This window comes from Euwallacea similis, chromosome 2 (assembly GCF_039881205.1).
Source record: "Euwallacea similis isolate ESF13 chromosome 2, ESF131.1, whole genome shotgun sequence".
Classification (NCBI taxonomy): Eukaryota; Metazoa; Arthropoda; class Insecta; order Coleoptera; family Curculionidae; genus Euwallacea; species Euwallacea similis.
In genome coordinates, this window is record NC_089610.1 from 5,778,264 (window position 1) to 5,789,913 (window position 11,650).

The following is an 11,650-nucleotide window of genomic DNA, read 5'->3' on the forward strand; positions in this document are numbered from 1 at the left end:
GAGATTGAATAACAGATCTTCCATCACAGTTTATTAACATTGGTCTTGAACTGCTTAATCCGCTTTGCAAGAGAAAGGCTTTCTTTCAGACCATTCGGACCCACCTAATCCCCTTCTTTCTTCCTAGGATCTGATACAATCACTTGCACTATAAAAGATGGTGGTCAGGAAGTAAGTTTCTAGTTTACATACTTCAATTTCGTCAGTGCGATTTTTTTCGAGGAGAGAATCATGTTGAGGGTGAGTATTTAGTTTAATTTGAGACTACCACTCGATGGGGCGATGGAAAAGAAGTCGTTTCCATGAAGACGTGACGGTGGTTTGAAGCTGGATTGTCGCGTATTAAAAACAAATTACTGTGAAAAGGATCTAAGCTCGAACAATGGGGCTTATGCCTTTTTTACGGTAATATTTTGGTTGGTATTCAGACGAAAGGTTGCGAATCATCAAAGTTTTTGATGATTCAAAGTGCAGTTTTCTCTGTTGAGTAGTTTGACTCTGGCGAGTGGAAGATTTTTTTGTCATTAAAACCATGTCGATTTTACTCTAAAATTGCTCTAAATTGCAGTGGATCAAGCACGAATTAGTTTCATATATCCCATTAGAAAACTTTCCACTATTAAAAAGGCATTATTTAATGCTGTTTCAGAGAATTTATTAATGTCTTAAATTGTGTTGTCGATATTATTTTTAGGTTTTATTGCGTTTTATTCACTCAAATTGTTAAAAGAGAATACTATTTTATTTCCACAATTTTCCACCTTTTTTCAGAATTTTGAATTTTCGAATCAAATCCTCTTTCGGTTTCAGTTCATCGTGCTTGGTGCCCTACTCACTAAGGTACTGTGCAGGCCTGGGATTGTGGAAACATGTAAGTACGGTCTTTATTCAACGTCATTTAATTCCTTTTTATGTTTAATTTATTGAACAACAAAATATGCTAACACCATTGCAAATTTGACTCCATGTATACGCAACGTTCGCTCCATATCAATGCAACTAAAAACGGCAAAAGCAGGTCCTTACCATTCGCATTATCGCGGCATTATGCATAATGATGTAAATTAGGCCCCATTATCCTAATTTTCCTATGTATTAATGTCAACAATGCATACCATTACATAACACTGTTTAATAACCCCAGCAAAGTGAATGTATTAACGAGATCGTCGCATTAACGTCGCGCCTGGGCTACTGATATACAATTAATATTTCTTTTAGGAAATGCTGATGATCGATTTCACTTCCTCTCTTTTAATCTCGATGGACATTCTCTAGTGAAAAGGTTCATTCCATAATTACACTATCTCTTTATTTGGAATTCCCTTGTGATGCGTATGCTTTCATTAACATGTTTTTCAGACAGCGTAATATTGATAAACCAATTAAGCATTTGCAGGTCAGTTTTTTCAAATTTAATTGGATTTAATTGAAAAAAATGCAGGTAGCAAAACCACAAAGAGAACGCTAAGAAATGAAAATCCACAATAATTAGGTTCTCGTAAAACTACTAACCCTCTTAAGAAACCACTTGGTTTATTCAGTCGTTGGCTCTCTGAGTCTTCCGTAGTTTTCCCTGTCTCATTTCCCCCTTCGATTACAGCATATGGTGGTGGGGATGATGACGACCACGGCCTCAGCCTCGCCAGCCTCGCCTTGAGCGGAGCCAGCCACGGCCTCGGCGACAGTAGTCTTGGTAGTGGAGGAGAAACCCTCTCGCTTGGAAGTGGTGGTGGTGGATGGTCAGGAGGTCATGGAGGCTGGTCTAGTGGAGGCGGATCCGGCGGTGGTGTTTCCTCAGATGGAGATTTTCATCACGGAGTGAGCATCGTAGGAGGAGGTGGCGGCCAACAGGGCCAAACCATCGACTTGACCAATCAAGGTGACGGACATCACGGACCTTTTGGAGGCAGCTTCGTGGCTTCCAGCAAATATTCTGCTGGAGGACATGGTGGAGGGGGTTCGTCTGATGGTGGATACGGCGTACATGAGGGAGGCTTTGAGGGACATTATAGTGATGTCTTAGGTAAGATGAGTTTCAGTGTATTATGGCTGTGAATGAGGAAATTTGGTCTTTCAGGTGCAAGCGATGATGGTTCTTCAGGATACGAACATGAGTTGCATTAAACGGACTGATTTATTTTCGAGTGTTGCGACATCTTATTCGAGATTTGAGAGTACTCGCTAACTAACGCAGACTGCCCTTGTAAATATTATTTTTACTTTTTTGTTGATTAATTTTATACGTTGTTTTTATAAAAAAAATAAAAACTTGTTGACAAATTATGAATTTCACTTCTGTCCATCTGTAGTTCAAATCAAAACCGTTTTATATAATTGGAAACATAAATTTCCATTAAGATTCAAATCAGAACAGTGATTAAGGTTAAAAGAAGAAATTGGGTGACACAAAAAGCTGCATTAATCACTGGGGGCAAGAAACAGTTACGGGATGTAGCGATGTCGTGACAACTTGGAATTACAATTTTGCATTTAAGAGTTTTCCCATGGAACGGTTTAGGATTTGAAAGGTGAAAGCGATCATATACGGAAGTTAAATGGGTACCTCCAAGCCATTTAGTAGTCACCGGAATTTTCTCTTTATATGATCTTCGTGTTGCTGCTTTCCTTCTTCATTCTTTTCACTCTTTTCATCGTTCCTTTCAAAATTTTAAATATGAATTTTTGTACATTCCGGATGAGCTCTGTTAATGGTTTAGCATTTCTCGATATAAAAAATATTGTTCTTGCATAATTAGCAACGCGTTTACGTTTTAAAAATAGAGTTTTTGTGCAAAAATGTGAGAAATTATACAATCATAACCGCCAAGGCAGATTTAAAAGTAGGTCGTATCCACAGACACGCGACACCACTACAATGGAGAGGTGTAACTCGGCCAGAATAAAATCTAAATGTGTGTTATTTGATTCCTTACTAAGTTTTCCTCATTAAATGATAAAATGATATAAAAGTCGCATTATGAAATTTATATATTTCTTCTTGACATTATGGTGAACGGATATCCTCAGGTTCTTTTTAATTATCTTTAAACATTAATAATCACAATAAATTATGTAAAAATTAATAAATGAAGAGATATGTTAGAGTGTAACACTTTTGATTAAATGCCATTAATATTGTCGCCTTTATTGAGGGTGGTAAAAATAGTGGCTGACACACAGCCGTGAAGTTCAGTATTGTGCAATCTATCCATTGATCACTCAATGATGCTCATGTGGGGTTTCCTTCCACAGGGTTGATGTTTTTGTTTCACTTAGATTTTATACAATATATAAAAAATACACCTTCGAAAAACAACTGAAGTATAAATTTCTGAAAAATAGTCCCATATTTTCTTGATACTATGGTGACTACAATTGATAGAGACCTTTGTAGTTACTATAGATTCAAACGGTTTGTTCGAAACTTCTTACGCAAAATGTCATTAAAATTGTCTCTTATAAATGCTAATAAAAACACTGAAAGAGATGGACGGCCACTTTAGTGCCTACCTGGAGACCCACTTTTTTGGTGTTCTCTTTGAGTTTCGCTCATATAAAATTTTTGTTTTATAGTTTCATCTTCTCATATAATATTCATATGGCTAGCAAATTCGTATCAAAGCTTGGGTCATAGTAGGCCTAGTTTACACACTTCTTCCAGCTCCTCGTTCCAGCGCCTGTACATCTAACATGCAATTTTGACGTTCTTTATCGATTACCATTCTCAAAATCCAGGTTTTGCATCAGTTCAAATTTTGCGCTCTTCGCGGATATGAAATCCCTCATCGTGTCTTCCATTTTCCGCACCATTCCCATTAATTTCCCTCCCCAAGCCGTATAAGTATTCATGGACAAGAGAATATGTTTAAAAGAGTAAGTCCTAGCATTAAGTTCTAAAACTGCTTTATAATAAGTTTACGCGTCTTTTAGCGGAGGAACCGCTCAAGGAATTTTCAAGACACTTTTTTTGGTAAGCACTTCTTCAGGTATTAACCAGAAAAAATGAGAAGATCGTATCGTAGTTTCTGTCTCATCACAAGTTCAACAAAACAGCTGACATGCTTCGCGAAGAATGGGGCTACGACCAAGTGGACTTGGAGGAATTTCCTAGCATGTCATTGCTGTTGATCAGATGTGAATGTTCCCGGAACCAGGCCCTTCAATCTGAAGTCCAAAGCACTGCTAGATGTCGTCAGAAAACTGATTGGCTGGAGAACCCTTTTCAAGGGAAAATTTTCTGGGAAGATGCGCGGATTTTTTATGTGTGTGAGCACAACAACAAGGACAATCAAGCTGAGAGGTAATTAACAATGCTATGATCGATAAGAAATTATAAAAAATAAGTATTTGTTCAAAGAAGTTGCACAGGGGGGCGTCAATCAGCCCTTGATGCCTCCCCACGTTACGAGGTTAAAGAACTGAAGTCGAAATTCAGTCAACTCCAGGACGAGCATCATAAGTTGATAGAAGTCACGAGTGAACTAACCACAGCCCTCCAAATAAACATCATCAGTCAGACGAAGAATATTAACTCAGTTCTAGAGCAATGCAAAATCATCTATCCAGGCCTTTTTCACGCTAATTGTCCTTCAACTAGCTCTCCTGGGACTCGTTCTCAACCTCGCTCTCGATCTCGCTCACCACAGTACAGTAACAAAAGTGATAATAAAAATGAGAGTGAAGTTCAAAATATTACGAGTGATGTGCATAAAGATCCAGGATTTGAAAGGAAAATTGGGGTTTTCCATGTGGATGTTAAGGAGCCTGGCAGTATAAAGCGCAAACTTGCTAGGCGAGCACAATGCAGTAAGTCATTTCAATTGATATCTACAATTTTAGTTCTAGAAATCCTGAGTCTCCTGAAAACCAACCACAACTTAAAACTCAACAGAGCGATGGCCTCAATTTGAATCTGGAAAAACTGAGAGGGGATTCTCCATTAAATGGTCATTTAACCCCGGAAACTGTTCGATGTGCGTTGGAGAGCGTTTTTGAGCGAATTTTTGAAATTGAAAAGTATTAAAATTGTTATGGTGAATGTCAGAAGGTGGCGAATCACCTCTTAATTGTGATTTAGAGCCAAAGAACAGGCAGTGCCAGATTCCAAGGAGCAGCCCTTAACTAGAGGCGCTATGGAGAGAAATGCGGGGGATGTTTTCAACGAGACCATCAAGTCACCCTCCACTTGCGGAGCCGGAGAAACGGAGTTTGCCAATAGAGAGTCGCCGACGCCTAGGTATTGTTAATGCTATATATTGTAAGTTAAGTTAAGTTGAAGTTAGAAGATGGAAGTTGGAAGTCGGGAGTTGGGAGTTGAAAGTTGCGAGATGCGAGTTACGAGTTGGGAGTTACAAGATGCGAGTTGGGAGTTGAGAGTTGGAGTTATTAGTTACCACAATCTAATCTATTCCAGGAACTTGAATAATCTAGAATGCTTAGATTATTCCAAGTTGAAATTTGACCTCATTCATGGGGATAATGAAAGGAAGGCCCGAATTCTGCAAGCTCTGAGATGGGTTTGTGTGTAGAATATTTAAATCTCTTAGAGAATAACACAAAATAAACTTTCTCTAAAGAGAATAACCAAAAATCACGCATCATGCAGGACAAGAGTGCTGGAATCTTACGTAGCCAACGACATCCTGGATTTGTTTTCCGATATTAGCATTCCTGAGAGATTGCTGCTGGGGCATGGCTCAGACCATTACGTACAAGTAAATCATTACTATTTATTCGAAATTGTTGCTTGATAGAAATTTTTCGCAGGAATCCTCCTGCAGGCTCATCAACACCCTCGCCTCTCTAAAACAAGGAAGAGACTACCTGACCCTGGACGAACGTTTACTGAAAATAGTGCTCATTAAAAAGCTCAAGGATGTGAGGACCTTGCCAGGAACAGTTATCCGAAACATGCTAGTGAGTATTAGTGAGACCTGACTACCTTTTAATGCTGGAAAAATTTATTGAAGATTGCCAGCGTGCAAAAGCTCTCCATTAAGAAGCAATGCCGAGTTGAAATGGTCAAAGATGGACTCTTTGAAGTCATTGTGAATTACATGGACGCATTCTATGAGAAACTCCCAAAATACTGCCTGAAGTGCTGCTCAGCGTTGCTGATGAATTTGTGTTTGGTTAGTATGAGATTTATGATGTGAAAACGGTTGATTTCTTCTTGATTATAAGGTAGACGAGGCGAAAAATAAGGCCAACAAGAATGCCACGAAGGTGGTGGGATTGCTGAGGAAGCTCTTAGAAAGTGAAAGTGAGGCATGTCTACCATATATTAACGGAGTCATGTTGAGCATCTTCGAGAAGAGTGAAATAGTCGATGAGGCCACCAATCAGAAGCTGGATAAAATTATGGTGAAGGTTCTCCAGGTATGCCCAGTTGAGGTGAGGGACTCAGAAATACCGGAACAGATAATTTTAGGCAACACACAATGCTGATGCAAGGAAGCAACTGGGGTTCATCCTCCAATCGCGCTTACAAGGAGGAAGCGCTCCTAATGAGGACCACGATGAGGATGGTGGTAATGAAGAGGTTGATCGCTTGGAAGCCGATCTAGATCAGAACGATTTCATCTCTCAACTTCCTTCTGGAGACGTTCTGCTGCTGGAATATTTAGCTGATGGTTGGTAAATCAGAAAATCTTGAGGAAATCTCACATTGAGATTTTTTCCAGGAAAACCTCAGACCACTTTACCATCGTATGGTTTAAAACGCGGTCCTCAACCCCCAACAACCTTGTTCTCCGAGAAATCAAAACGGTTCGAGATATCCGTGGCTGCGAATCCGAAACGGTACCTGAAATTAAAATTACCTTAAATCTCCACAAATTCAAATTTCTTTGCAGGTTCATGTCGAGCTCTCAAAATGCAGTAAGGAACAACGTCAGAACCAAAAACTTCAGCCAGTATTCTGGTGGTTGTAGCAGGTATCCTGTGACCCCCTTGTGCTACATGGAGAACTGCCTGAAATTACAGAATGGTAAATACTGCCGAGTTCTTAAGTATTTATCAACCTTACACTGCAGTGATTTAATTCAGGCAGCAATGCTCAATGCTCATGCTCTAAATGTGTTCCTGGACAAAGCAAATATTCATGCGGCTGCTATGATGCGATCCGTAAAGATATTACTGAAAATGAAGACAATTTGGTAGACACGAGCTGTGGAAATGGCGAATCAAACACAAGGTATTTGCTCATTTGTGACATGTTATACTGGGTGACCACAAAGAACGGTTACACCCCGCAAGTGTTTCAGTAAAAAATTATATTAATTATTTTAAAAGTGTGATACTTTAAACTTTTTTTTTGGGTCAAGCCACACTAAACCAGTGGATAGTACCACCACCAACACAGATCGTCAGTCTGTTGTTGACGAAAATCGTATCGAAAGCGAACATCTTGATAGTATTAATAACAACGGAGGCTCGATTATAACAAACAAAGAGGGTTGGTGTATTTCTAGTTTGCTTAAAGCACGATTTTATAGTTAGTAACATTGCATGCTCTAAAAAGAAGTGCATTCAAATCTGCACTTTTTCTTTAGTCGATTCTAATCGACTAATCTAAACTAAAATAAGATTAAACATTTGTTTGTAATTCGCGTTGAAATGTGTAATTCTAGAGGAAAATTGCGTATTATTTTCTAGGTGCTAGAACTGGAAGTGGTTGCAAAGTCTGCGGGGAGAAGCGCTGCGAATGTGCGTTTGATCCTCGACCTAAACTATGTCGAACGCCAACATTGTAGATTTTAGCATTAATATTTTTTTTTATTTTTTCTTTAAACTTGCCGTTTTTTTAAATTTTTTTCAATTTTTTTTAGATTTTTTAAATAAAATAATTTCCTAAATGTATTTAAGGGAGTGATATGTAGAGGACTTAAAAGTCCCCATTCTGGTCTTGATGGAGTTTACCTCGCTGCGCAATCAAGTGGCTTTATAATAACGTTTAAATAAGGAACGGATTCATAGCTCAGGAAATTATCTGTATTTTAATATGGTCAGTATAATTCTACATTGTTTGATACCTTAGTTTAGCCCTATTAAATACGGATGTAAGAGGAGGGCATATCTCGTCAATTGGAAGAGAACATGGCTGATCCTTCTTCAGTTCGGGTGTCGCATGTGGTCAATTGCTTTATTTCAGACTGAAAAATAAATAAAATAAATTGAAGAATGCGGAACTTTAATTCGATGATTATATACACAGGGTGTCCGTTTCTCAGGCTCAACCGTGGGGATTTGGGTTTTTCCACAACCATCATCAAGTTTGTTTTTCTTATTGGCGCTATCTTGGTTTTTCACATTTTTCAATTCCATTTTCTCTTCTAGTTACTAAGATGTATCGCACATTAAAGTTCAGTGTTGCAGATCGACGAAAATGAAAAATGTTGCTTTTACAAAGAACGCCATGAAAACAAGTTTGATCGAAAAGTGTGAAAATCCGAAATGGCGCCCGTAAAAAAGAAACGTCGGAGTCCAAATATGACATCGTCGACATGGTTAACTCCAAAACCGGACACCCTGTATATTTGTATTATATATGCGCACGTTTCGTACAAATTTGGGTTCCCGATTTGTTTGGGAAATATCCCGAATTTTGATTTCATCACACGACGTTCCAAGATTATACAAATGTCTTCCAATATGTAAAAACCACTTACCAACAGATATTGACAAATACCGTTAGCTGATAATCGGTAGTAAACTTCTGGCACCGACACCCCCGTCGAGTGAGCACTTCGCTTACCACCAGCCCCATCCCAATTCCTGGAAAAAGTTACTTGCGAAGAACATTGTGACGCCAACAGCAGGACGATTATTGAGAGAACTACCACCAGAAGCCTGGAACAAAACATTACTTTAATAGTACCAGCTTGAGCCATTTCCGGGCGGACTGGATACCTGATGCTCTTGATCATTGTGACTTATTCTCGCTTTTCTTCGGACGGAGATCTCTATCGCGACTGTATCCAGGGGTTCAAAATTCCTGCTTTTATATTCCAAGATGCCCACAATACTTCCACATCAACCGACATTAGACTATTTAGATAGACAAGAATTATCAAAGGAGGTAGATTTTTTACGCATCGAAGAGCTCCCAATTCCCAGGGTCTGATTTATTGAGTCTGAACTTTTGGTTTATCATGCATATTTATGTTCGTTCGGTAATGCGGTTTCTAAAATTGGTATTTTCCTTTTTCATTTTGTTTCGGACTTATCTCATGGATTTAAATACGAGATGGGTATGGAAATTGACTTTGATGATAATGGAGCTTGAAATAAATGGATCCAGGATCATTTAAACGATGGAAATGTAAATTAAATTCATTAAATTGAAATAATTATAAATGGTACATTAATATATTTCGTGTGAATATTATTTTTAATTTGAAATCAATGTTACTGACAATAGCGACATCTTGTGAATTATCCCGACATCCTTTCCAGCCCTGAACATGATAAACATTGAGACTGTCAATTTCTAACGTCTCCTAATTGTTTTTTCCTTCTGTCAAGCCTAATGTCATTAACTTGTTATGTTATTAAAAATATATATAACTTTAATTTAAATTTAAGTCGCCTGAGGTAGAAAATTTAAATAACTTCCCAAATTCCAAAGCTGATTCATAGACTTGTTCCAAGTTGTATTGGATTTTTGGCGATTATTACTTCCAAACTATTTATGAAATGTTAAAATATCGACGCCCTTAATCTGGATGCAGATTAAGAGAGCTCCTATATTGGAGCAGCGAATTTAGAGTAAAATCTGTGATTCCAAAATTGGAAAGTTCCTTAAGATTGCAGAGTATTAGCAAGTTTGAAGGCCTAATGGGAGACACTGGAAACAAAGCCATTCCAGCAGATCGGAAATTGTGGATTGGAAATTTAGATCCGCGGATTACTGAGTAAGTATTGTAAAAACTTGTGCCTGGTGTAAATGGTAAAATACATATAAATAAAGCTCATTCTCTGTGATCGAAACATTAAGACTCTTGTGTTCCAATACAAATTACGTTAAATTTTGCTGAGCCTGATCCTCATAGATCTCTGTTACACATAGATGATTCATTGATCAACTAACTTAATTCATAAAGAACGTGAACAAATGGGTGTATATGGTAAATGTGTCTGACAGCAACGTACCTTATATGAAAAATTTAAATATCTCCCTTACCTTGACATTTACAGAAAGGATACAAATATCCCTAAGCTATCTATCAGTGTGGTAAATTAACACAAGCTTTTCTTTTTTATTGGTACCAACTTTTGAAACTCATACAAACCTATGGTGCAATCGAGAAGTTTGACCTAATCTTCCACCGTGTGGGGCCTTTAGCTGGACTGCCTCGGGGATATGCCTTTGTAACTTATGTTAAATGTGAAGATGCCTTTCTTGCTAAGAATGCTCTAAATGGGAAAGTGATGGGTCAGAAGAAGTTAAATGTTACTTGGGCTCATAGTGCCAACTTGGTAAGTGGGTGCCCAAAAGTATAAATATTTTATTTGTATGTTTATTTTTATTTCCGTAACTAGATTCAAAAAACTGTTTCATGTCTAACATCAATGTTTTTTAGGATTCCAATGTATATGAAAAACCTAAACCATCCATCACAATACCAGCTCTTGCTTTGGCAAAAGAAGCTAAAAAAGCAGACAAAACAACGCAAATCCAAGCCATAGAAGCAAAACTGAAACTGATGGAACACAAAGAGGATGAGCTAAAAATTAATGACTCAATAGCAACAAAAGCTCCTGTAATCCAACAATTCCAATTCAATAAGGATAAAATTAGTAAACCACAGTCGACTTACAGATCTCATACCAGACATAAAAAGCCTTACACAAAGAGGAAATAGAAAGTAATTGTGGATTTAGAATCCACTTCAGTTTATTTGTTTTAGTGCATATTTATTTTTCAGCATTGTTTTATTTATTATAGTTTTTTTACTAACTTTTCAAATTTTAATACTCGCTCTTAGTGCCATTTTAAATTATTGTAATAATCACATTTTCTCAGGTCTAATTGATCATTATAACTTCAGAATATGTTTAAAATGCTATTGATTTGCCAAAGTGGATTACTACACACAAAAACTGATAATACAGGAGAGAATGTAACCATCATTCTGTAGTTCGTGTGAGATATATACAGGGTGTCCCACTAAGGTTGTTTAGTATCTACAATATACAGTGATTGACTACATACCGAAAATTGGGACTACTGCTTTTCCATTATCTGGCAGACATGTAGAAATCCCCTTTGTAGATATTTAGACTAAACACTGAAAAATAATGTATTGTTCTGTATAGAAAATTGACGTTATCGTAGGTTTAGAATCTCACCAGTAACCGGTAGCCTTTAACTCAAGAGTACCTTGTAATGCTTCCAAGCACCAAAGATTGACTTGTATTTCTAAAAATTAAATATACTAAGTTTAACGTAGAAAGAGTGTTCAAACCATTTCCCTTATCCCCATTTTTGTTTTTTCTTTGCGTCTTTTAAGAATATTACAAATTGAAACTAAACCATCTGTGATTAGGCCCTTACGTGCCTTTTCATTCCCCAATCCACCCTTTTTCACTTCATGTGAGCTTAGTCGCCCGCAAAACGGCCTGTCTATTATGAAGTTCATCCCGA

The 11,650-nt window shown here is 37.7% G+C and overlaps 3 protein-coding genes across 5 annotated transcripts; all 3 read left to right on the top strand.

The window, feature by feature from the left end:
* Nucleotides 1–127: 127 nt before the first annotated feature.
* On the top strand, nucleotides 128–2,283 carry LOC136418282 (uncharacterized). Its single transcript, XM_066404313.1, has 4 exons — nucleotides 128–240; nucleotides 811–871; nucleotides 1,604–2,026; nucleotides 2,081–2,283. The coding sequence occupies exons 1-4, from the start codon at nucleotides 232–234 to the stop codon at nucleotides 2,125–2,127; spliced, it is 540 nt and encodes a 179-aa protein (XP_066260410.1). The 5' UTR covers nucleotides 128–231; the 3' UTR covers nucleotides 2,128–2,283.
* A 1,567-nt stretch (nucleotides 2,284–3,850) lies between these two features.
* LOC136419389 (uncharacterized) lies at nucleotides 3,851–7,951 on the top strand. Its single transcript, XM_066405672.1, is given in 17 exon segments — nucleotides 3,851–3,876; nucleotides 3,934–3,973; nucleotides 4,026–4,303; nucleotides 4,361–4,795; nucleotides 4,843–5,050; nucleotides 5,094–5,239; nucleotides 5,417–5,519; nucleotides 5,580–5,717; nucleotides 5,770–5,919; nucleotides 5,973–6,138; nucleotides 6,191–6,381; nucleotides 6,434–6,635; nucleotides 6,687–6,804; nucleotides 6,858–6,991; nucleotides 7,051–7,267; nucleotides 7,329–7,459; nucleotides 7,884–7,951. Coding segments are annotated over 17 exon segments (2,751 nt in total).
* A 1,651-nt stretch (nucleotides 7,952–9,602) lies between these two features.
* Nucleotides 9,603–11,427, top strand: LOC136419338 (uncharacterized). Of its 3 annotated transcripts, none has more exons than XM_066405582.1 (3): nucleotides 9,603–9,917; nucleotides 10,349–10,482; nucleotides 10,587–11,427. In XM_066405582.1, exons 2-3 carry the CDS (start codon nucleotides 10,435–10,437, stop codon nucleotides 10,866–10,868), a joined length of 330 nt encoding a protein of 109 aa, XP_066261679.1. In that variant the 5' UTR covers nucleotides 9,603–9,917; nucleotides 10,349–10,434; the 3' UTR covers nucleotides 10,869–11,427. The 3 variants fall into 3 exon arrangements, with proteins under 3 accessions (XP_066261679.1, XP_066261678.1, XP_066261677.1); XM_066405581.1 differs by having other exon boundaries at nucleotides 9,604–9,917; nucleotides 10,315–10,482; XM_066405580.1 differs by lacking the exon at nucleotides 9,603–9,917 and having other exon boundaries at nucleotides 10,208–10,482.
* The last annotated feature ends 223 nt before the right edge of the window (nucleotides 11,428–11,650 follow it).

Excerpts from the sequence above, each read along its gene's own strand:
- LOC136418282 (XM_066404313.1), top strand. Across the intron at positions 872-1,603 it reads GCCTGGGATTGTGGAAACAT|CATATGGTGGTGGGGATGAT; the intron begins GTAAGTACGGTC and ends CTTCGATTACAG. Across the intron at positions 2,027-2,080 it reads ACATTATAGTGATGTCTTAG|GTGCAAGCGATGATGGTTCT; the intron begins GTAAGATGAGTT and ends TTGGTCTTTCAG.
- LOC136419338 (XM_066405582.1), top strand. The coding sequence starts at position 10,435 with ATGGGTCAGAAGAAGTTAAATGTTACTTGGGCTCATAGTGCCAACTTG. Across the intron at positions 10,483-10,586 it reads GGGCTCATAGTGCCAACTTG|GATTCCAATGTATATGAAAA; the intron begins GTAAGTGGGTGC and ends AATGTTTTTTAG.